Genomic DNA, 24,457 nt, shown 5'->3' with positions numbered 1-24,457 from the left:
CCCGGCTGCCCTTTGTCCATCAAGGAGAACCAGCTGGAGCTGAAGGAACTGGACTTCCTTGCTGCCGAGTCCCCCAGCAACCCGGAGAGGCTCCTGAGCAGGCCTCCCTCTTCTGGGGGTGGGCTGTGCCGCCCCACTGCAGGGCTTGCGGGTGAGTTGGCTGCCTGCTCAGCCTCTGCAGGAGGCGCTTCCTTGACCCTGGCCGATTTCTCTCCGGCCTTTTGGGGGGGCTGCTCCTTAGGGAAGAGGCCCTCCTTGGCCCCTCCTGCCCCAGGTGGCTCTGAAGAGACACCCACCTCAGACGCAGGACCCACACTGGGTTCCTGAGCCAGTGCCTGGGCTACTTGCCCGTTGCTCAGGGCTGGGGCGGGGCTGTCAGATGAGGAGGGGGCTGGCTCCTTGGTGAAAAAGCCCCTGATGGAGCCAAAGAAGGACGGGGCCCCCGGGGGCTCTGCCTGGCCCTGGGTCTTGCTTTTCACCTGATGGGGCTGAGAGGTTGGGCAAGGTTGCGATGGAGGCTTGCTTCCCTGCAACTTCAAGAGACCGAGGAGTCCTGGCTCTGCAGGGGGCAGGGGGCCTTCTCCGGGGCCCCCAGTTTTGAGGTCACTCTTCGAAAGGGTCTCCTTGGCCTTAGCAGCTATTTGGCTCAGGGCTGGCCACGTGTTCTCGGGCTCTCCCAGGGACCCTGCAGCTGCTTTGGCATTGATGTCCGGCTGGGCGATTGTGTCGCAAGTGAGACCCCGGCCGAACGGGGAGGCGGATCTGCGCAGGGGAGCCCTGTTCTTGGGGGGAGGCAGGGCAACCGCAGCCTCTTCTTGGGCAGTGGAAACAGGCAGGGGCTCTGGCTGAGCTTCTCCCTTCTTCCTGGCTGGTGTTCCAGGTGTGGCAGGAGACCTCAAGCGTGGGCCCTGGTCCTTCTCTGCCGCATCCTCCAGCATCTCGACGTCCTTCCCTGAGCCCTGGCCCATCAGCCCACCCAAGGCAGAAAGCCAAGAGGAGAAGACCTTGTGGCTTGGGCCCTTCTCATCTTCTTTGGCTGTCTCTGCTTCCGCAAGGGACACAGGTGGGAGGTCAGACTTGGGGGCAGCTTTAAAGATTTGAAGGCCAGAAGGTTTGGCTTGCTGACTTTCAGAAATGCTCGTCGTAGGAGCCACATCCAGCGACTTGGCTTGGAATTCCTCCTTTAGCCCCCCGCCAGAGGCCATCCTGAAATGTGCCCGGAGGTCAAAGGGCGCGTCTTCTGCAGACCCTTCCCTCTTCTCCTCAGGCACAAAGGCCCCTTTATTGCGTTGCAGAAGCCCGTACCCTGAGAAGTCCAAAGGCTTCTCTTTCTGGTGGTAAGCCGATTCCTCGAACACTTGGGAAAAGGTTTCTACGTTCATAAACTTGTCCCTTCTTTGAAAAGCTACAGACAAATCAAGAGGCTTGTTTACAAAATAACCCTCCCACTCTTCCTCTTCATCCAACCAGAATAACTCATCTTCCAGGGGCACTTTGAAGCCGCAAACGGAAACCAGGTCTCCTCCCGACTCAACCGTTTGCCAAGAGCCCTCCAGGTCACTGTCCTCCCAGCTGTCTGGATGAGGGTAAATATCGGAGGTGCAGATGTAGACATACTGCCCAGTAGAATCAGTGAGTAGGGAGTAAACATACTGACCATCAGTGTATATGTAGTAACCATAATCACCGTCTTCCGACGGCCACCACACTCCCTGCAGCAGAGGCACCAGCCAGTCCAGGGGCTCCGGGCAGTGGCCCAGCAGCCAAGGGTCTTCCATGTTCAGGGCCTCCTGATCAATTAGGGTCCACATATTAGTGCCATAAGCAGATGAACGGCTTAAATCTATCGGCCCGTCTTCCAAAATGCAGTTGAGCATGTGTGGAGAGAGACTTCCATTCAAATAAGGAGCTGCCCACGTTTCATTTCCCCCCAGGCAAAAATCGGGTGGTCTAAGCGACACGACATTAAAATCGATCGCTGCTGGATCAAACTTGTCGCTAGGTCTCCAGTCGCCTGGACTGGCGCTCCCATCCCTTTTACACAAATTCATTCCTGCACTGCTAGATTCCGACCAGGTCAGGACCTCATCCCAGGAGACGGGATTCCGGTTTAAAACGTAATAAAAAGGCAGGGACGCCTGGACCGTCTTTGCTGGGTCACCCCTGGGGTTGTAGTCCCTCTCCAAGGGGGACCCACTCCTGGTTTCCTCAAAAGCAGGAGGTTCTCCTGGCCAGTCGGCATCCCGTGAGGAAGATCTGAGAAGCCCCCCCAGGTTTTCATGGGGAAGCCCTGGAGGAGCACGAGGCTCTGTGTTGTTCCTGGAAAGGGCCGGTTTTGTCGGTAAGTGTGTCTTCTTCTGGGGGCTGCTCGGAGGGGCGGATGCTGCCTGGAGGGCAATGGATTCCTTGCCTGCGCCAGGCAACCCAGCCTCCACCGTGGCCGCTTGGGCCACTCTCTCTTCCACCTTCTCTTTCGCCTGGTGCAAGAGGTTCCTGAGGAAGCTGCCTGCGCCTTCTTGGTCCTTGGTGCCTTCTTGAGTTTGGGGTGCCGCTGGAGAGCCCCCCACTTTGGAATTAGTCTCCTCCGCTTTCTTTTCAAAGATCTGCCCCAAACCACCCAGAAAGCTCAGGTGCGGCTTCTCCACCTTCCCCGGCGGTGGGTTTTCCCCTGAACTGAAGGGAAACAATCCAGAGAGCAAACCAGGTGAACGGTCCTTCGGGCCGGCTGTGCTGTCTTGAGCCTCTGGTCCTTCCTTGGAGGATAAACTGGTGGGCAGAGGAGAGCGGAAAAGTCCGGGAAAGAAACCTTCCTGGGCATCAGCCAGAGTCCGGCCCCTTCCGACTCCACTGTCCGCCTCTGAGTTTCCCCCTGCCGGGTTCAGGCCGGATCCACCTTCCGAGGGGGCCCTGGCTGCGGCTGCGGCTGCGGCTGCTGCTCCTCCTCTGCCTGTGACACCATTTGGGTCCCTGGGGCCACGCTGGCCATGCTCCACCCTCTCCGAAGGGCCTGCAGCCCCCTCCTCCTGAGGGCCGGCTCCCGGTTTCCCCTTCAGCTCCTCTGGGTGCTCTGGCGGAGACTTTGGGGGGGCAGCCTGGGGGGGACCCTCTGGATTGCTCCCGCAAGATCCCTCTTTGGGGGCCTCGGGGTTCTCAGCTGGAGCAACTTTCAGGAACGAAGAGAAGAATCCTTGTTTCTCCTTATTTTCCTGCGGTTTGTCTGAGAAGCTGAAGCTGCCCAGGAAGGAAACCTGCAGCTTCTCAGGGAACGGGAAGGAGGGAGCTTTGCTGCTGGCGGAACTGGCTTTCCTGACATCGTCTTCGGACTTGCACTGCTTCCCCAGGCCCAAGGACGTCCCTCTGGCCGGAGGGTCAGCGGGGGCGGAAAGTGGCAAGAGGCTGAAGCATTTTTTAAGAGGGCTAAAAAAACCGGCGGGAGATTCCCTTTGTTCTGAAGGTTGGGGGCTGCCCTCCTTCGGCCCTTCCTGCGGTTGGTCCTCAGGAGGCCGAAGGGCCAAAGGCTCCGGAGGGGTTTCCCCATCTGAGGGGCAGGGGACTTTGGGAGACTCCGCTGGCCTCCCGGGAACAGCCACGCCAGCAAAACCCGCTTTCAGGCTGACGCCAGCAGAGGAGCTGGAGGCGGAGGGTGCTGGACCCCCAGTGGGATCAGCTGCTGGCTCCCCCTTGCTTGTTTCCAGGGGGGAGCTTCTGGGTTCTGTGCCGTCTTCTGTGCCAGGCTTCCCTCTGGCCTCAGCTCCACTTACGGGCGAGGGTCCAGCTGCTACGGCCGCTCCCCCTTTCGTGGTCTCTTTCTTTGGCTCCTTTTTCTCCGTCAATGTGGTTTTTAAAGAACTGAACACGCCCAAGAGAGAGCTCACAGCTGCACTTGTCTTCTGAAAGGCAGACGGGCCCTCGGCGTCATCTGCAGGAGGGTCAAGGGCTGGAGGAGGGGCCGGACAGGCCTGGCCATCCCTGTCAGAGGCTTCTGGGAGACTCGCGTTGGCAACACCAGCCACTTTCGCCCGGCTCTGCTCGGGGAGGGAAGCCAGCCCTTCTTCAGGCAAGCCGACATCAGGCCTGCTTTCCGCTTCCACGTCCAGATGAGGCGGGTTGGAGGAGTCCCTCACGGGGACCTCTGCCGTGTCACCTGCTGAAGACACAAACTTCTCCACGGAGGACGTGAGCAGCGTCTTTCCAGAGCTCACTTTCTCCGTAAGGAAGCTGAAGAAGGACTGGGCTGTGTCTTTCATCCCCAGAACGTCCGAGCAGGCCTCTGCTCGGCTGTCGCTCTTCTCCTTCTCTTTCTCCTTCTTCTCCTCCTCCACAGCAGGGGGTGCCTTGGCCTGCTTGGCCTGGGCCACCTCCTCCGCCTCCTGGACAGGGAGGCCGTGATTCCGGCTTTCCTGCTGTGGGAGGGCTTCCCAGCTGCTAATCTCTTCCTCCTTTTCGGCCAGGTATTCGGACACCGTCTCCACTAAGCACTGCAGCTCGTCCACCGTACTGAGGTCTCCCTCCGGCGGTGCTTGGGCAGCAGGCAAGAAGGCCCCGTGTTCCTGGAGAGAGCCACGCGTGGGCTCATGCCAGCCGTGGGCCATTTCCCCCTTCCCTTCCTCATGGGAAGCAGGAGAACCCCCAAGATCCTCAGGCCAGCTTCTGCCTTCCCGCTCAAGGGCTCCAGCCAGCCGGAAACAACTGGCTGCCTCTTCTGGGTGCAGCCAGTCTTCACCTCCCAAATGGGCTGGCTGAGGGTCGCAGTTTCTCTCTGGGCTGTCAGAGAACCTGGCGCTTTGGACCAGGGGGGTCTCTCTGTATGGAAGCAAATCCCAACATCCGGACCGCTGAGCCCCAACATCCCGAGGCCGGAGCTGGCGGCTATACAGATCAGCGTCTTCGTAACTGGAGTTACGTTCGGTTGTTTTCCTGCTGCTTCCAGAAATAACGATTTCGCGGGGGATTCTCGGCCTCCCGTTGATTTGAGGCCTTCTCCACTCAAGTGGGCCTTCTCCACTCCACTCTGCACTGTCTCTCAGCCTCTTTCTCCTTCTCCTGTCTATAGTATCGTATTCCGCTGGATACGACAGGGCGTCGGGGCGTGCTAATTCCACACAAATTTTGGGTGAGGCCCTGGAATTTTTCAGATGGCCACCACTGCCCTGTTTGGCGAACCGAGGCCTCCTTACCTCCTGCCAATTCCTAGCCCTTTTTTCTAAAAAATCTTCTATTAGCTGTTTGCCTAGTTCATCATAGTCCTCCACAGACACCTCTCGGTCCAGATCGTGGTCAAAAGGAATAATCCTGACTTTCCCACGGCTAATTAAAGATCCTTGACTGGTAATGGAAAAAGGGGGAGAGAAAAAAAGAGGGGGGGGGAGGAAAAGGCAAGAAAGATGGAAAAATAACTTTAACATAACTGTTATAAAAGAATTTCACAAAGAATAAATATGTGGACTTTATGAATAAAAATAAACCAGTATGAAATAATTAAAAGATGTACTTTTAATTCTAACCTTGATTAATGATTAGAAAGCGCCCGTTTTATTACGATCGTTTCTCAATTCCGCGCAAGAGAGAGAGAGAGGGAAGAGCAGGATCCTTTGGGGGAACGACGGGAAGCCCCCCTAAACGGGGGGAGGGGGGTCTCCAGACCCAGCAGGGCGATTCTCCTGGAGGATCCCCCCAACCCTTTTCATCTGGGGCTGGCAGGATGAAAACAGCCCCCCGCCTACCTCAGCAGGCTCCTTCCCTTGAGGGGGCTCCTCCACCCCCGGCCAGGGTGGGGGGTGGGTGGGGGGCTCTGGACTCAGCCGAGTGACCGATGGAAGGCATGTCCCTGGTTTAGGACCAGTCACTTAGTGATTGTCGGAGGTTCCCACCTGGGGGCTGCTTACGAACTGGATTCAAAGTTCCGACGGTCGTCTTCCCCCCCCACTGTGCACACACACTTTGGCCACGTGACACCAGGCCGCATTCGCAGGTATGTGCAGCCTCCCGTGCACACAAGAACACAATGACAACGCTTTTGCCAAGACAGAGCAATTACTTCTGGCTTTCGGCAAAACCGGCCCCCTGGCAGAGAACTGGTTCACTTAACAGCAGCAGTCCTCACTTAATGACTGCTGCAAAACAAGTAGCAAAACCAGGCTGGTCAAGGGGCTGCCCTGCTTTTCAGCACCCAAGAATAACCACCGTAATGAGCAGGCCCCACTGCAGCCGTAGCTCCCGGAGGCCCGCAGAGCCATTTAACATAGGAACTGCAGTGATGCGTTGTTGCTCAGAAGCATTTATTACACGCAGGGGCGCATTGAAAGGGTCTGTCAAAAAGACGCTGCCACAGATCTCAGCAGGGGCTGAAGGCACTTTCCAACCGCTCCCTGTCCAGAGACGGGCTTGCTTTGATGGGCGAAGCTGCTGGGAGGAGCAGCGAAGCCTCTCAGGCCAACAGCAAAATTTAGCCCAGTTGCCAAGGCCGCTGGACGATCACCAATCAGGACCTACCTATAATCCACTAATATACAGCACTTCCATAGTAAAGCACACGGATTCACTACAGAAAACCGAAGAGGAGCAAACCATCTGTGCTCAACGTTCTCTCAAGCCCCTCGTCACGAGGAGCCCAAAGGGAGAATCGATGGAGGGCCCGTCGCGGGAACTGAGGGGTCGCTCAGGGTCATTTGGATCAGAAACGGGACAACTCGCCACGGCCAACTCGCTGCAGGACAATTGAACATTTAAACATTTAAGATAGTTAAAACTTATTTTAATTTTCGTCATTTGCATTTCGCTTTGTCGCTCCTTCACGGGATCCTTTCTTTCATGATTCTGTCCCACCGTTTCTTCAAGTGTAGTGCAGCTCTTGCCCTGCGCCTGAGTCGCCCAGTGGCGAGTTGTCGTAGCCCCCCTGCCCCCCGCAGCAATCACCCACTGGACCGCCCCCCAGGCAGGACCCTGCAGGGCCAGCGCTCTCCCACCAGCAGCCTGTCCTTTGAACAACGAAGCCATGCAGCACCAGGCACCGCCCGGGACCCGCCACCATTACGCCCTGCCAAGCAGAGCCACCATGCCACAGGACACACGACACGGAAGCTGCGGCTGCGGCAGCACCACCCACCTATCCGACAACTCTAAGGAGTGCCGGCTTTCTAGGGACAGCTGGCGGCTGGTCACTTGGCTGGAATGTGACGTGGATTCCAGGTCGGTCTGGCCACTCCCAGTGGAGTCTAGGCTGCCGTGTCTTCTTCAGAAGGCCAGGCCGAGGTGGGGACAAGAAGCACAGAAAGCAGCAGAGGAAGTTGAGAGCGCTCGGGGGCTGCACCGCAGGATGGGGACGTTATCTGCGGAGGTGGGACCCTGACGGTGCCCAACAGACCCCGAAGCCAGGCTGGGGCCATGAGGGGCAGCAGGTCCTGCGGTGAGGAGCGAGAGTGTGGCAATGGCCCTCCCTCTCGCCCCCGCTCTCTCTCTCTCTCCTTGCCCTGAGAGGGTCACATCTGGAGGATGCTCTTGTGCGGAGCTTCTCAGGTCCTTTCGGACCTTCCGCCCTTTGGAAGGAACGTTCACTCTCTTTGATGTCTAGGGAGACTCTTCACAGGTGCTTTTTCCAAAAGGCAGCTGGACTTTCTTCCTCCTTTCAAACGTTTTGCTTCTCATCCAAGAGGGATGGAGAGGGAAGGAATTACCATATTTTTGAGAATAAGATGGACTTTTTCCACTCCCCAAAGAGGGTGGAAATGTCTGTGTGTCTTATACAGTGAATATTGCCGAAGCCCCGCCCACCTGCCGCCCCCACCCTTCGGCCTCTGCCTCCCAGCGATTTGCCTCCTTGCAGCAAACAGCCTGTTTCAGCTTCAGCACAGCCTGATTAGCACAAGCAGCTGATTGTCAGTTGGATCGCCCCCCCTGACAATCAGCTGTTTCAGGCTGCAGGGATTGCCATCGCCTATTGCCGCCTTCGTGCGCCCCATTTTCGGCCTCCATGTGCCCCCTTTCCGGCCCCATTTCCAATCCCTGCCACTCAGAACAGTCTGAAAATCGGACGCACGGAGGCAGCAATAGGCGATGGCAATTCCTGCAGCTTGAAACAGCTGATTGTCGGGGGGCCGATCCAACCGACAATCAGCTGCTTGTGCTAATCAGGCTGTGCTGAAGCTGATCCGGCTGGTTGCTGCAAGGAGGCCAGTGGCAGATTTTTTTCCCTTGGTTTTCTCCCCAAAAGCTAGGTGTGTCTTATACTTCACACCACCTTATACACCGAAAAATACAGTATATTCCTTGCAGTCACCTAGTCGTTAGCCCTCTGAGAGTCACGGAGGCCACCTGGGGGTTCCTCTGTGCCCTGAAGGTCACCTGCATCAGAGGGCAAATGGGCGAGGAACCTTCCTGGGACGGCTGAAAGGACCGTGTTGCAGGCAGGAAATGGGTGGTGTCCCATTCAGATAACAGATCCTCAGAGTTGGAAGAGACCTTATAGGTCATCTAGTCCAACCCCCTGCCCAAGCGGGAGACCCTACACCACTTGCCCTCTGATTCAGGTGATTCTGAGGGCACAGATAAAGCCCCAAGTGGCCTCAATGACTCTCCAAGAGCTAATGACCAACCTCCGGAGCGCTAAAGACCAGGTGACTGCAACAAATCCTGATGCTTCCAATCCCCCCCAGTCAGTCAGAACTGAAGAAGCTTCTTGCACAGGAAGTGAAACCTTTTCAAAGGGGAAAAAAATTCCAAGGAAGTCCAGTTGCCTTTGAAAAAAAGCCCCTTTGGGGTTCGCTCTGCTTCCATTTGAGGCAGGGGGCCGAGCTTGGAAGGTGGGCTGCCCAGGGCTGGTCTTCCTAGACTCAGGTCAAGGGGGCTGTTACTCAGTTACAGGCGCTCCAATCCAGCCTCCATCCGCAGAGGGTCGCGGGGAGACTGAAATGTGGCCCCAGTGCCCAAGTCACGGAGGCTGCAAAGAAGGTTCTGGAATTCCGACATTTCCTGCAAAGCAGATTCCACACAAGGTAAAATCTGCCCTCCTCAAACTGACCGGTGGCAAATATACACTCAGGGTGAACATTATTTCACAATTCTCCCTAACGGGAGCCTGGCAGGTTACTGAAATGGGCCAAAACACGTGGAAGTGAACGTCTCGTCCTCCACCTCCCCCTCCGAGCCCCCAAACCCCAAACGGTTACGGGGCTCCTGAACAACACGGCTGGGCTCCCCTTCTGCAGGAGGAAGAGGGGGGGGAAGCTATCCGTGGCTCACAAAAGGGGGAAAAACCCCACCCAGAGTTGGCTGACACCACTGGTGGGGCGCTCAGGGGGCCTGCATGGGGTGGGGGGGGAAACCTTTGACTCCGGGAATGTCCTCTGGTCATCGCCCGACAAAACGCCCTCCTCCTCCTCCTCCTGCCACATCCCTTCCCCCAGGACACAGGGAGTCCTTGACTTATGACCACAAATGAGCTCCAAATTTAAGTGGCCAAGTGAGGTTTGCCCCGTTTTACGACCTTCCTTGCCACAATCGTTTAGGGAATCATTGCAGTTGCCAAGTTAGCGGCAGCCTTGTTCAGAGAATGTGGCCTCTTGGGACTTTGCTTGTCAGATGGTCGCAAAAGGGGATCACGTCACTCTGGGACACAGAGACCGTCGCAAATACGAGTCAGTTGCTGAGCGTCCGAATTCTGATGTCACTGTGGAGACGCTGCAACAGCCGCCAAGTGTGAAAAACGGCCACAAGTCACTTTACTCAGTGCCGCTGTAACTTGAACAGCCGCTAAGCAAAGTGTTATAAGTGGAGGACTCCGGGTCAAGGGAGCGAGTCCCTGGCTGTGAGACCCCCAGGGGCAGGGGGGGCAGGCGGCCAGGCCTTCCAGAGCACCCACCTCGTGCCAGTCCGCTCGTCCGAGGCGTACCCACGGAGGGGCTCCGCGCAGACCCCCTGCTGCTGCAGGCGGGAAGCCCCCCGGAAGGGGAAGGCCGAAGCGTTGGGCTGGGTGGTGGTGCAGTAGGCAGGGGGAGGCTGGCGCTGGTCTCGCTGCGGTAGTCGCTGTCCCGGTCATCCACGGCGCTCTCGGGGCCTTCCGAAGCTGCGAGACAGGAGACGCTGCGTCACGGGTGGGGCCTTCCAAAAGGGGGGGACACGGACACATTCAGACACCTCCCCCAACCAGTGAAGCCTGAAGCCGCCTCGTCTGGGGAGGCAGGGGCTCTTGGGAGCCTCCCTGCGTGGCAGCCTTGGCTGCCAATCCCCCCAATTATACCTAGAGAGGGCAAAGAGGGGCTGGCTTCATTCTGAGCCGAAAGTGGGGTACGGGGGGGGGGGGCGGCTGGGCCGACTCCTGAGCAGGAGGAGGAGCAGGTGGATGTGCAGGGCAGCCTTCACCCGGCTTCCTTCCTCTCGGGGGCTTTCAGCTCTGCAGCCTCCCGGCCAGGGTGGCCCACCGACCCCGGCCCAGGGCAGCTCTGGCCAGGGGAGCAGGCTGCGGGGTTGGGGGCTGGTGGGGGGCTGCCTGCAATCCCCAGTTCTCCTGGAAGGGCCGAGGGTTGCCAAACAGGGACCCTTCAGGCAGCCCCCCCACTGCTGGGGGGGGCGGGGCGGGGGAGGAGAAGGGCAGAGAACATCCCGAAACGTCCCCAGCCCCTCCTCTTAGCGAGCCATACAATGGCCATACATTCCCGATCGTTTCAGGCCCGGGATGGGGAGGAGAGGCCCAGGGCCACCTGCCCGGCTCAGGGGAGGCCCCTTCCTCCCCCTCCATCTTGCATGCTGGGGCCAGCCCCCCCCACCAGCCCCCCCCCTCTGCCTCCTCAGCCTTAAGTGGGCTAAAACACTGTTTGGGTGGAGGTTCTGCGTTGGTGCCTGGCAGAGGGGAGGATTCCTGGCCCCCTTTCTCGTCCTCGGTCTCTCTGGACCGATCTGATTCATGGGCTCCCCGGGGCCGAGAGGCCTCCGGATACGGAATTCAAAGGCAGGCGGGAGGCAGCTGACTTCAAAGGGCCCTGCAAAGTCGCGCGATTGTCCACCCTGGGGAAGGAGCCGCTTTGAATGAGCTCCCTACCGGAGGCCCCAATTTCTCTGCCTGGAAATCTCCAGCTTCACCCAAAGGGAACCAGCTCTTACACACGAAGCAGCCCCTTCCAGCGAGAATATCATGACGGCATGAATAGTTTTACCCCGCTTCTCCTGCCCCCACATGCAAACTCTTCCAATGCGTGAATGAAGAGGCCCTGAGCGGATCCCAAATTCCCCCCGCCAATCACACGCTGTGCTTCTTTTATCCGGTGGATGGAGAGTGAGGGTCCCAGAGAGGGCCACTAAAGGGCCGCCTAGTCCAGCCTCTGCCCAGGGTGGGGATCTCTCTTGACGAGGGCTGTCCCACTAGCCTCAGCGAAGCCCCCCCAATCTTTCCAGGCCAGGCCTCTCCTTGGCAAAATGCCCCAGTGTTTGGGTGGTTTTTTCCCAACATCCCCTCAAATTTGCTTCCTGCATCTTAAATGCACGATTTCACATTCCCATCCTGGGGACGTTGCAAGAAAAGGGACTCGTCCGTCTTTTCCTAGGATATCCTTCAAGGCATTTCAAATACGTTGTTGTATTTCCTGCTGGGCATTTCCTCTAGAGCAGGGGTGCCCAACCTTGGCAGCTTTCAAGACCCGCGGACTTCAACTCCCAGAATTCCCCAGAAAGCTATGCTTCTTAGCTAGCCTGGCTAAGGAATTCTGGGAGTTGAAGTCCACAAGTCATGAGAGGGCCATCGTTCCCCAGCCCAGACTAAAACCTTCCGGTTCCTCCACTCTCCCTTCAAAGGAGCCTGACGTCCGGCATCTTTTATCATTCCTTTACTCAAATCATTTGCACAGCTGCCTCCGTCTGAATCTCGCAGGCGGGACCTGGAAGCCGCACACGCCACAGGCCAAGTAAAGAAAGCTCTTATTTTCTACGATTTGGAAATGGCTTCAACCAAGAATTCCCAGTTCAAACTAGTGCAGTGAATTCCTAACACGTTTTCCCCCGTCTCCTGTCAACGGTCTTGGCGTTCCCGTCTTTATCTGCACATTTCTTTTCCCCAAGTGAAATGCTTTGCGCATTTCTGTTAAAATTTCATGTTGCCCTTTTCAGTTTATTTCTCTGTTTGCTCAGGATCGTTTAGAGACTCAACTAAGAGTTCAGACTTGGACAGAGTGCAGAGGAGATGATTAAGGGGCCGGAGGCTAAAATATACGAAGAACAGTTGCAGGAATTGGGCCTGTCCTGTCCTGCGAAGAGAAGGACCAGGGGAGACGGGAGAGCAGGACAAGAAAGGAATCGAGGAGGGAAACAGCCGGGAATTCGGGAGAAACTCCCTGGCAGGGAGGCCTATTAACCAGGGGAACCGCTCGCCCCAGAAGCCGTGGCTGCTCCATCCCTGGAGGCTTTGGGGAGGAGGAGACCGGACAGCCACTCGTCTGAAATGATGTAGGGTCTCCTGCCAGAGCAGGGGGTTGGACTAGGTGGCCTCCGAGGCCCCTTCCAGCCCTGTTGCAGGGGGTAGGCTAACCCACTCCAACCTCTGCTATCTGTGAGGCTGGTAAGCATTCCTCCTCCTGCCTCTCCACCCAAATCATCAACACAAATACGGGGACAGAAAGAGGCCTCTGGGCGGAACCCTGTGCCATCGAGGCTTCCCTTTGGCCCGCGGAGAAGCACCGGAGGAGGAGGAGGAGGAGGGTTTTCAAGGCAGCTCTGCTGTGATCTCCTGACCTCCCAGGCTCGCTCAGCTCCTCCTCGGAACCTCCTGAGGCTCCTCGTCATCATCAGGGGCTTCAACGCAGCCCAGATGAGTCACATCCACAACAGACGTTCCGTCTAAAATGGAAGCTCCCTGATTATAAATATATAAAAAAAAAACCAGTCTAAATTAGTCCAGCCACACCTGTTCTTCCAAATCCACGCTGGCTTCTGGTTCATTGATTTCTCAAGGTGGCTCCAGTCTGGTCTCTTGATTACCAGTTCTGGAAATTTTCTTTGGGGTTGAAATCAAATCGGTTGTCCTGGAGATTCTCCGTTCCCCTCTTTTTTAGGACATTTTTCTGGCTCTTAGTTCTTCAAGGTTTCCTTTGTTTTTCCACTCTGATTTTTCGACAAACTCAGCATATTCTGAGCTTTAGCTTTCTATCCTTCTGAGCTGCGACCTGCCCGTTTCCATCCCCCGGGTGTTTCTTTCTCTCTCTTTCTTTTTGTGAAGCCTTATTAGCTGGTTTTTTCTGCCTACAATCCCCGCCGCCCCCGGAACCGTTTTTTCAATGTCCTCTTATTTTAGGAACTCCCACTTGCCTTGTGGTCCTTTTTAAATTTGATTTTCTTACTGTAGAACAGTTGCTCTTTTGGTTTTATTAAAAAAAAAAAACCTACCATTTTTTCAGAAATCCTGTTCCCTTAAAATCGAGCAACTGAGCACTGACAGAGAAACAGAGTTGGGGCTTCCAGTCCCACCCCTTCCTTGAGCGCAGACCCCTTTCCGAGCAGGGGTCTCTCCGGTCTCTTCTTGGGGTGGAGCAGCCACAACCGCTGGCGGGAAGCCCTTGTTCCAAGGGTTGTTTCCACGGCCAGGAAACCCCCCCTTTCTTCTTGCTCGGGCCTCTCTTTGCACCCCTCGCCTCTTCTCCTGCCTTTGGGTCCTGCCTTGTAGGAGACGTTGCCCCCCCCCTCTTGGAGTGACACCCCTTCAAGCCCTGGGAGGCAGCCCTCCTGTCCCTGCCTGGCCCTTCCGCCCGCTGGACTAGACTGCCCCCCGTTCCTGCAATTGCTGGATGGCGGCCTCCATTGACTTCCCCCGGGTCTCCCCTTCCCTGGGGGGTTGGGATCAAGGGAAGGGCCATGTTTTTCCTCTCTCCATTCTCTGAATAAGGCAGCTGGGTGGGTAGTAGGAGTCCTGGAGGGTCCTGGAAGGTCCAGGCTTGGCAGAGCTTTCCTCCCAGCACACGCTGGGAATGATGGAGGAAGGGTTAGGACTATTTAGAGACCGGCCATTTGTGGTTGGACAAACAACACTATCGACCTCTCCTCGGTTGGGTGGGTAACCGAGAACGGAACTGGTCTGAGTCATCCCTACCTTTACCTCAAGGCATTTGTACCAAAGGGCCAAGTGGGTCCATTTAGACCAGGGCTTGCCCAACCTGGCAACTCTAAGACTTGTGGACTTCAACTCCCAGAATTCCTGCCCTGGAAGTTATGGGCGGGTTAGGACCAGTTGTGTTCCCTCCAAAAATAAAAATAAAAAATAGGTCACAACTCTAAGGAGATAAAAGCGGAGGAAACCACCTTCAAGTTTCAAGCCAGAGGGAAGGACGTATTGTCCCACGTTCCTAATGTAGATAAAAAGGGAAGAATTTGAACATGAATTGTGCACAGGAGAAGCCACGAACACGTGGTTGTAAACAGGCATAAACTTTTCTTGAGACACGAAACGGACGAGGAGCAACTTAAAGGTTGCGTGGTAAAACAGGCCAAGGACTTTGGTTAGGAAATACCAAAGATGGATCAGTGGGTGGGCAGGTGGAGAAAAGGACGGAAATCCACATCAGGGTTATGATTTAAGCGAGCATTTTTATAAAACGGGGGTGCTGTTGGTTTATGACCCCAGAGAAATGACCTAAGATGCAGGAAGGTACTTGGAAATCTGGAAGACACAAAAGGATATTCTACCACGCGTGGCGGACTTGTGAAAGAGGAAAAAAAGGAAGAGGAAACAAATACAGATGAAGACGCAAAGAAGGTTAACGCCAAGATGAAACCAGACCTTTTCTTTCTTATTGAGCTTGATGGGCAGCCGATAAGAAAAGACTCACGGAAGGCTGACTTTATGCGTGGTAACTGCAGCCAGGCGGTTACACGCATAAAGATGGAGGAATATCAGAACCTCCACAGCGAAGGAAAAGACTGCAAAGGGGGCCGATTGGCAAAAGTGGCCTCTTTGGTCAGGGATAAAACAGGAAGTGCTTGCAAAAGATTGGAAACCGTTGATGGACTTTTTGCTGAAAAGTGAAATGATGATTTCTGCATTCCATGACTGACAAAGGATTGAAGGGATTGCTGTAATGTTAAGGAAGGAAGATGAGTGAGTTTGTAATTGCTGGAAAGGCCAGAAGTCGCTTCTTTATCTTTTTCCTTCCTTCCTTCCTTCCTTCCTTCCTTCCTTCCTTCCTTCCTTCCTTCCTTCCCCTCCCTTCCTCTTTAGGTATTGTTTTCTGCCTTTTTTCCTTGTCTCTCAATATTTCTGCGCTTGTCCGTTTATCTAAAAACTCTTTAACGAAAGAACACAAACCGACAGCGACATAGCGCTCCATGCTCCAATGCAGAGAGCTGTCTCTACAAACAGAAAGATCTGGTTGGCTCACAGGAGCCCCCAAGCCCCCCCGCCCATTTCTCCTTCTTCAGAGGTTGATTAGAGATGTCACCTGCCTCCTTTTGGCATTTTCATTCCTCCTAAACAGGGCAGGTGATGCCAACCCTTTAAATCAAGCAGGTGTCACTTTTGACGTCTTCCTTCCCTAGAAGCTGGCCGGGAAGGCTCATCTTAGGCCGATCTACAGCGTCTTGTGGCTTCTTTCCCCATCACGGCTCTTCCACGCCGGCATCCGGCCCCACCCACCCCAGGGTTCCCCAGGGTAACCCGGAGGAATGGCAGGGGGCCAGGGGGAGGTGGAAGGGGGCGGCGCTCCACCTGGCAAGGTGGCATCCGTGCACCGGGACCAGCAAGGGGACTTCTTACTCCGGGCTCGGAAGGAGAGAAGGCGAAAGCAAGGAAGAGGCTGTGGGGGGCTGGAGCTGCAATGGAGGCAGGGAAAACCCGCCGTGCCTGAGGGGACCCCGAAGCCACACACACACACCCCCGAGACGTGGGCGGTTCCCCACTCCCGGGGCGTTGGGAGCACTGGGCCCACGGCCAACGTGGGGTCATTCCCGCCCAGGCCTGAGCCCGTAGTGGGATGTACCCGTTTCCCTAGCGGTTCGGGGATCGCGCACTTCGCACATGCCTGCACGCACACACGTAACACGCCCGTGCAGACGGGGGGCAGAGGAATCGGTTGTGGGGCAGGACCCTGGCTCTGAGCAGGAAGGGCAGAGGGGCTGGGGGTCCATGCCAAGCAAAGCAGCGCTTCGGCTGCCCAGCTGAATGGGGGCCTCCCTTGCCGGAGGGGGCTCAGGTGCCAGGCCCCACGAGAACAGGCCAGCAGAGAGCAGGGGGCAGGAGGAGGCCTCCCCAGCCCAGTCAGGACCGTCCAGAGGAGGGAAGCCCCCTCCGGACCAAAAAGACCAGCCTTGCCTTGGCTGGGCGAGTGGGCAGAGATCTTGGCTGGCCAGGGAGCCACACCCAAGCAACTGGGCTCTGCTGAGAACTGGCCAGGGGTGCAGGAGAGCGGCTGCCCCTGCCAATGTCCGCAGGGAGAGAGAGAGAGGTGGGGGGGGGGTCGGGGTCTCTCCTGTTCCTCCCAGGTGGGAAAGTGCCACCCGGAGGCCCAGGGACTCAAAGGGAGCAGAGACCCAATCGGCCTCAAAGGCGGCACCAACTCCTTTAGCCACCTGGGCCAGGCGAGGGCCCCGTTTCGCCTCGCAACGGGGTTTCCTGGGACAAGGAGGAACTAAGATCCAAACGGATGCCTGTTTCTTTGCTGGCACAGCTACGGATCACTGATCAGGCGGTTCAGACTGGGGGGGGTAGGGAAACGGGGCCTTGCAGTCACGCAGGACTCTGGCCTTGCAGCCTTTCCATAAAGTCCATTCAGCTCGTCTACTCGTCTTTCCTGTCTGGTTCCCCCAGCCACCCGGGAGGGCTGAGGCTTGTCTTTCTGGGCCCGGAGACACCCCAGGTGGAAGCCAGGAGAGGCAGCAGCGCCTCCTCTGCCCTTCCTTAAACACCCCAACCCCAGCCCCAGACTAACACAGCCCAGGTAACGAACGGCTGCGGGGAAGGAAGGAAGGAAGGAAGGAAGGAGGGGAAGGAGCCGTTACATACTCTGATCTCCCCAGCTGAAATAGCTCCAGGTGCCTGCAGGCAACACAGGGAAGCAAAAACGGGAAAAGGTACAGAGAGAAAGAAAAAGCAGTGAGAAGGGACACTCAAATATCGGCGTTGGATGAAAACAAAATAAAGAAATGGACATTTTTAATCCCACGTTTAAAGGTCAGGCTCTTTTCGGAAACAGCTGAAAGCCAGCAACGAGGGCCAGGGGCCAGCCTTACCCTTGAGGTGCCCTCTGCCTGCTCCGCTGGTTCTCCCTCGCTGGGCAGGAAAGCACAAGAGCTGGGCAGGGGCCCTGGGTCAGAGCAGCCCCCCCGCCCCCCCCGGGACCATTTCTGGCAGGCAGGAATGTGGCGCTTTCCACCACTGAGCCCCTTCCCCCTCCCCTCCTGGCCCGGCTTCTCTTTCCTCTTCAAAGAAACGGGGGTCCCAGGGGATGCCGCCCCCCCTCATCCCCACAGCTCCTGGGAACCGCCTGAGGGCTGGAGCGCCTTCAAAAGCCGCTCCAGAGATGAGCCTGATCTGCCTTCAGATCTAATCCCCCCACCCCACCCTCATCTGGGGGCAGAGCCTCCAAAAGGGAGCCCCCAGGCCCCTAACTGAGGGAGGGTCACGCCTGCCATCCTTCCAATTATGCAGGAGTTTTACAAGCGCCTTCGGAGACTTCAAGGCAACGGTTGTGCTCGATCTGCAGTGAGTTTGTCCAAGCACTGGGGGGGCGGCTGGGACTCCTTTCTAAATGATTCCAGGCAGAGGAAATTGGGGGGTGTTCTTTACTCTGGGTTCCCTCCCTTAAGAGGCCCTGCCAGAGGGGCAGGAAATGCACCCCCTCAGTTCGAGGCCCCCTTTGACGGCGGGGGATTTCCTCCACTGAGAGTCCCCTCCTTGGATGCTGCGGCCAGGCTGACCCCGCAGGCCCCCCTTTCTGCCTCCACCATGGACTTGCTTTTCTAATCCCCCCTGCCCCCCCGGAGAGACGGTCCGTGCCTCCTCTCTCCTGGCGTCCCCATGGCTGCTTCCCCCCAGGTCAGCTCCCACCGGACAAAACTCGCAGAATGAGCATTTTGAGGCCTTCGGAGAACTGGCCGGCAGAGAGGGGGGGGGACGTGCCCAAGGCGGCCAGGGCGGAGGGCAGCAGCCCTGAAGGGGCTCAAAAAGGCCTTTGGGGAAATGGGGGGAGGCTCAACGCGAGAGGTTCAGCAGGCGGGAGGAGCGGCTGAGCCGGCCTTGGCTGCAGGCCGGCCACTTTTCAGCCCAGCCGGGAAAGAGAAGGCCGGGGTCTTGGGAAAGAAGGTCCCGTCCAGCGAGATAAGTAGGTGCAGGGCTGGTGGGGCCGGCATCAACCGGGGCGAGGGAAACAGGCAGGACCCCAGGTCCTCAGCTGGAAGGAAGGGCGTCCCAAAGGGGTGCATTCGGGGAAGTCCTGGCTATTAAGATGACCCAACCCTTAAGCACCAGCCAACCAAAGCCACCCGGTCCTCGGCTGCATCAAGAGAGGGAGGGATGAATGAGCCACGGCAGGGGACGCCTCGTTGAATAGAAAGGAGGACCGGGGTGACCCGATAGCCATGTCCCAGGATTTGGGGGGGGCTCAACCTATTCTCCAAAGGGGCAGGAGAAGAAGCAACGAACGGATGGAAACCGATCAAGGAGAGACGCAAAACAGGACGGAGGAGGAATTTCCTGAAAACTTTGCCTGCACAAGGGGCAGTGGGGGGGGTGGGGGCTCCATTTCGGAAGGTCCTCGAGGAGAGACGGGACAGCCGTGGCGTCTGCAGTGGGAGAGGCTCCCCTGCTTGGGGGGGGGGAGTTGGGCTAGAAGGCCTTCCAACCCGGTTATTCCCATGTCCACCTACAAGGCCTCTGAAACGGCAAAGAAGGGAAGGGGGCAAACAGCGCCTCCTTCTGAAGGCCAAGAAGGGAGAGAGGGGGCCCAAGTCCCCCGGACCGCCTTAAGGCAGCCACCCTCAGCCACTGGCCCTCCCTGGGGGCTCATCCCGGGGGTGTCTTTTACAGACAGAGGCTGGAGGAGGGGCCTGAGCAGCATCACCGTGTAGTGAAAAGTGGGGGGACACTTTTAAGCTTATAGAGAAATATATAATCACTGCTCCATTATTATTTTTTTGTTTGGTTTCTTCCTTCCTTCCTCGCCGGCAAACAGGGTTGTCTGCGTTTGTTTGTTTAAAAGGCGCTCCAGGAATGAAAGAAAAAGTGAGGAGTGCCGCTTGAACTGGTGGCACGATTGTTATTAACGCCCCTCTTCACAGCGGTCGACTCGCAAGAAAGGAGGCGAAGATGCCCTGGGAAGAGAAGACGGATTGTCAGCCTAACAATGGTCGGTTTCTTTTAAAAATAGAGACAACGCCGGAATCCAAGAGGCTTCACGGAAAGCGCTTGCGGCTTGTTTGGCCCCCTTCAGAGGAGGCCGAGCTGAGCTGGAGGCGCCCTCACCCACCGGCCCCAGCTGAAGGATCGACTCCTTTCCAGCCAGGAACTCAACGGCGGATCTTTTATGGGCCGAGCCGAGCCGTCCGCTTACGGCCTTCCAGAAAGAGAGCGGGCTGCTTGGTGGGCTGGCCAGGGGGATGGACCGGAACCTGTGATGGAGCAGAGAGGGAAGCGCTATGTTATGAGGGGTTTTCGGGGGAAGGATTTTACTCTGCCCCGAACCTGAACAATTCCGACCTTCGCATCAGTGTGTTGATGGGAGTTGGACCAGAGGTTGGAACTCCCAGGTAAAAGTCACTTCAGACATGAAACGGGAGGCGACTCTTTAGACGCTACAGCAACCGGGAGAAGGGAGGAACTGGGCTCATCCACGCCCTCGGCGGCTAAGAGGCCACCAAGCCAGCGTGGGCCCTTTTCATCTCTTCGCTGCAAGGGCAGGCAGGCAGGCAGGCAGGTGGTCTTTGGAGGGCAGACTTCACCCCCCACCATTTGCCTAGCAGAGGGACCCCGGCTGCTCTTCCCAGCCCCGCCCTCCTCCTTTAGGAAGAGCCACGCCGTGGGACCAGCGACTGGGCCTGTCAATCAAGACAGGGGTCCGGGGGGAGGGGCAGAAGCTCCGTGTCTTTTCCCAACTGAGCAACACCCGTGTCGTAACAGCCTCCCAAGGGGGCCCCAGAGGCCGTCATCTCCCTGGTGGCCGGCCAGGAACAATCTTCCTTATCAAGCTGGGAACCGCAGTTTGGAAGACCAACGCGGCTTCTTCCCTTTCTGCGCAGCAGGGGCGATCTGGCGGAAGGCACCTCCGGATCTGGCTCCTGCGGTGCCCAACATCACCTTCGCTGCCAGCGCAGCAGCCCGTTAATCCCCCCCCCGCCAGGCGTTTCCTGTCCTCTGCCCCAACAGGAGCTGCTGAGATGGGGGAGCGGCGGCTGGAGGAACAAGGCAACCACCCCACAGAGAAGGTCCAGGCCCCCCACTCTGGCCTCGGGAGCAGAACTGGCCACCTTTTCTTCCCCCTCTTGCACCCACAGTAACAGAACAACAGAGTGGGAAGGGACCTTGGAGGTCTTCTAGTCCAACCCCCTGGCTGAAGCCAGGGCTGTCTCTACCATTTCAGACAAAGGGTTGTCCAATTGCTTCTTGAAAACCTCCCGCGATGGAGCAACTTCCGGAGGGAAAACTTCCACCCATCATTTGTTCTGACTGTCAGGGAAACGTCTCCTGAGTTCCAGGTTGCTTCTTTCTCCTTGATGAGTTTCCACCCTTTGCTTCTTTGTCCTGCCTTCTCAGGGGCTTCAGGTTGACAAGAAAAGTTTGCCGACGATACAACCGTGCTGGGTCTTATAACTGGAGGGGACGAATCAGCACCCGGAGAGGAAGGCCAGGAGCTCAGAAAACAACCTGCATTTAAACTCTAGCAGACAGAGAAGAGGGGCACTGGAGGAACTTGCCCCACTGTATCTCAAGGGGGCGCCGTGTGCAGAGAGCCTTCTAAGAGCCCTCCTCTTGGGGGGGCTCATTAGTCAAGGCCTCACCTGGACATACAGCACTTCCCAGGTGGTTAGGAAGGATCAGCAGAGACTTCCTTGCCTTAAGAGTCCTGCGGAAAAATCAGGTGGAACAATGGCTGATGCCTTCTTTCTATCGGTCCCGACAGGTAGAAAGGGTCCTCACGTGCTGTATAACGGTGAGGCATGCTGGTTCAACAGCTCTGGACAGGAAGGCACTACGGACAGTGATACTTCGGCACAAGAAACCACCGGTTGCCCCCTGACACCGCTGGACGACATCGACTGGTCTGGCTGCTTCAGCAGAGTAAGGAAGACACTTGGGGACGATTCCCATCCTGGTCAGTGTCTTTTTTCACTTTTACCATCGGGCAGAAGGCATAGAAGCAGAGCCAGTCGAACAAACGGGTTTAAAAAGAGCTTTTATCCGTGAGCTGTCAGACTCCTAAATACAACTACAATCACTCCACGCATACATGGAAACGTAAGACTGGTTTCTCCCTAATTACTTGCATAAGGACCATTTTCTATACTGTTTATGTTGTATTGTGTTTTTGTTATGGATAGAACCAGCAGGAGCAAAATAAATTTCATGTATGTACGTATGTATGTATGTATGTATGTTATTCAGCTTTGTTCGGGTATTTTCCCACGTCATTGTAGTTGTGCTTTTAAAGTTGTAGCAACGTTTCGGCAGAATCTCATCTGCCATCATTAGGGTTCTGTATTGGGTTCGTCTGTGAGTCAGACTTTCACAGCTGTTTCAGTTTTAAATTTGGGGCTAGCCTACTGCTGTGCCAGAATGGTTTTTTCTTCATCCTGATTGGTTGGGAGTCTTGGTCTGTGTTTCTTGGTCTTGGAGTTTGCTGTGTTCTGCTGGATCGGTGTTTCTAGTATCTTCTGTCTGTTTTGTGGCTTTTTTTGTCTTGATTGGCTGGCAAGATTGTGTTTCCTGTATTGGAGGCTTTTAGTGCAGCTTGGCTCCGAGTAAACGGACGGCAAGAGAAAGAAAGTGGCTCTGACTTCATACAGGTCAAGGGCTGGGGGGTTGGAGCAAGGCCAACGTGTCCCTGTCCTGAAAGAGGGGAAAGGAAGATCCAGGGAACTGCAGACCAATCTGTCGGACATCAAGACTTGAGAAAATTCTGGAGCAAAACCTGGAAACATCTGGAAAAGAATGAGGCCATTAACTGAAGTCAACTTAGATTGCAGCAAGACTGACTTTAACTCCAGGCAGTTCTTAGTAGATGGATGGAATGCCCTAGATGTGATATATTTTAATTTCAGCAAAGCATTTGATAAACTGCCTCAAGGCAGCCTAATTAGCAAGCTAGGTAAGTGGGTGCTGGATGGCTGCCGCACGGCGGGAATGCGAGTGGTTCTCTAATGCGCTCCCGGATGGCCCCCTCATCTGAAGGGGGATCGCAAGTGGATCGCCACCGGATCCCTCCCGGGTCCTCTTCTCTTTCATGATTAATGACTCGGAGGAAGAGGTGGATTCAATCACGACCCCATTAGCAGACAACAGAAATCGGGAGGAGTAGCTGATGCTGTAGAAGACAAGCGAAGTCAGCATGATCTTAGAGAAGTGGGGTAAAAGTCATGAGATTTAGCAGGAAAATCCAAAGTGCTTCACTTAGCAATCAAGGCTTCGATTGCAGAGAGAGAAACGAGAATGTCTTGCAAAAACTTTTGCATAATGAACTTGGAATACCGGTAGTCCTCACTTTGTGACTGTCACATAAAGCAACTGTTTGCAGTGGTAATAAAAAAGGCAACTTTGTGACCAATCCTCACATGAATGACTTCCTCAGGTCTGCAAAGCAAAGGAAGGGCTGCAGTTGGATCACAAGCACAATCCTGTTTCACTTAAAGACCGCTTTGGTTAACAACCAGGTTGGCAGACTCGATTTGCTAAAGAAGGATGAGCCGTGTTAGTGCTGCCAATTATCAGCCAAGCAGGCCAGTTCTCCACCTTATGGCTGACAATGGTTCCACTTCATTCTGCTCCCCTGAAGCTTCCTGTTCCTGCGGGCGGCCCCTTTTTGGGAGGTCTCGGACATCTGGACAGGTTGAGAAGGGGGTGATAAGGAAGGCGGTGGGGCCGGAGGAGGCTTAGGCTGCCAAAGAGGAAACTGAGGGAAGATATAAGCCGAAGACCGAGACCTGCCCTCACTCGTTCCACTGGGCAGGACCCAGAGTAATGGGGGTTAAATCACAGGAAGGCAGGTTCAGAGGGGGGAAAAACTGCCCCCAAACAATGGCAGCTGGACAGGGGGTGGAGGTGGCCCCTGGGGTGTCCAAGGAGAGGCTAGGCGGCCCGGATGCCAGCCTGAGCGACAGGCCCTCTCCTCTCGGCCTCCTCCTCTCGGCCCGTTCTGCTCCTGGAGCAAGTGCAGCGTGCAACTCCTCCAAGTATCACAGCATGGAGAGCCTGGCAGAAAAGCCCCCCCGCCCCCCCTTCTCCATAGCCCCAGAGGAGAATAACAGCACACACACACACACACAGCCCCCCTTGCCTCTCGGTCCCTGCATCCCCACCAGAGGGCGCCCTGCTCCATCTCCAGCAGGACCATACAGCCCATCGGAGGCTCCGCCCAACCAAAGTGCCCCCCCCACAGCCAACTACTGACCCGGGAGGTCTGAAGAGCCCCCCCCAAAGAAGGGCCCAGCTCAGAGACTCCTCCAGGGTGCCCAGAGGCTGTGAGGTCAGCAGGGTGGAGGCCCCGGTGGGGGCGTGACAGGTCTGCCCTGGTTGCACTGGGCCACCTGCTCCCGGGGCTTTGCCCAGGGGCTGCCACTGGGGCCACCTCTCCCATGTGCATCGCCCAGTGCTGGATCCGGCCAGGGCCAGCCCAGGCCACCTCCATTAAACAAGGTCATCTATTGGGACCCTGGAAACGTGCCCTCTCTGCCCTCTGGAATGGGGGTCCCCCTGTGATTCAAAAGACACCCCTCCCCTCCTCAGTTGCGGGTGGCGTGAAGGACCTTGGGGGCCCTGGCTGTGCCTGAGGAGGGGGACGGGAGCCCCCTTTGGGCGAGGGGGGGCTTCTCCCCTTTCTCTTCCTTCTTGTCGTCTTCGATTCTTTCCTTTGGCCTCTCGGCCTTTTGTGCTTTCCTTGCGAGCCCCCGCCGCGTGGCTGGGACCGGAGTGGCAGTCAAGCATTACCCATAATAGAAGACTCTCACTTACAACACTGGGAGGCCGCAGGGGGCATCAGCCGCAGCTGCTGGTCGTCCTCCGTGGGAGACGGCTGGGAGAGAGAGAGAGAGAGAGGGAGGGAGGGAGGGAGGAAGCTCTTCAGGCGCCGGCTGTGGCAGCTCAGCCACCCGCCCCTGAGCCAGGGGCACCTGCCCAGGCCCCATCCCACCTGGGGGGCAGGAGCACCACCCTCGGCCGGCCTCCAGAGCCAGCAGGGGCGTCTCCCTCCGCCTGGCTGAGCAGCCTTTGCAGGCACTGAGGCTGCTCTTCCGCGGCCACAGGAGCAAAAGAAGAGAGCGGCCATCCTTGTAGGCTGCCCAGAGC

General features: G+C 56.7%; 1 protein-coding gene across 1 annotated transcript in view; it reads right to left on the bottom strand.

Moving 5' to 3' along the window:
- The window catches only part of UNC13B (unc-13 homolog B), a 112,979-nt gene that overhangs the window by 63,547 nt on the left and 24,975 nt on the right, over positions 1–24,457 (bottom strand). The window contains 5 exon segments of the mRNA XM_087923234.1: positions 7,106–7,231; positions 9,857–9,992; positions 9,995–10,060; positions 16,970–17,002; positions 24,125–24,187. Coding sequence (XP_087779360.1) covers positions 7,106–7,231; positions 9,857–9,992; positions 9,995–10,060; positions 16,970–17,002; positions 24,125–24,187 — 424 coding nt within the window.

The sequence above is a fragment of the Pseudonaja textilis genome, chromosome 2 (assembly GCF_049901715.1).
Source record: "Pseudonaja textilis isolate UNSWEBS1 chromosome 2, rPseTex1.2, whole genome shotgun sequence".
Lineage (NCBI taxonomy): Eukaryota > Metazoa > Chordata > Lepidosauria > Squamata > Elapidae > Pseudonaja > Pseudonaja textilis.
The sequence above is the reverse complement of the archived record's forward strand: the minus strand, read 5'-3'. Positions and strand labels throughout refer to the sequence as shown.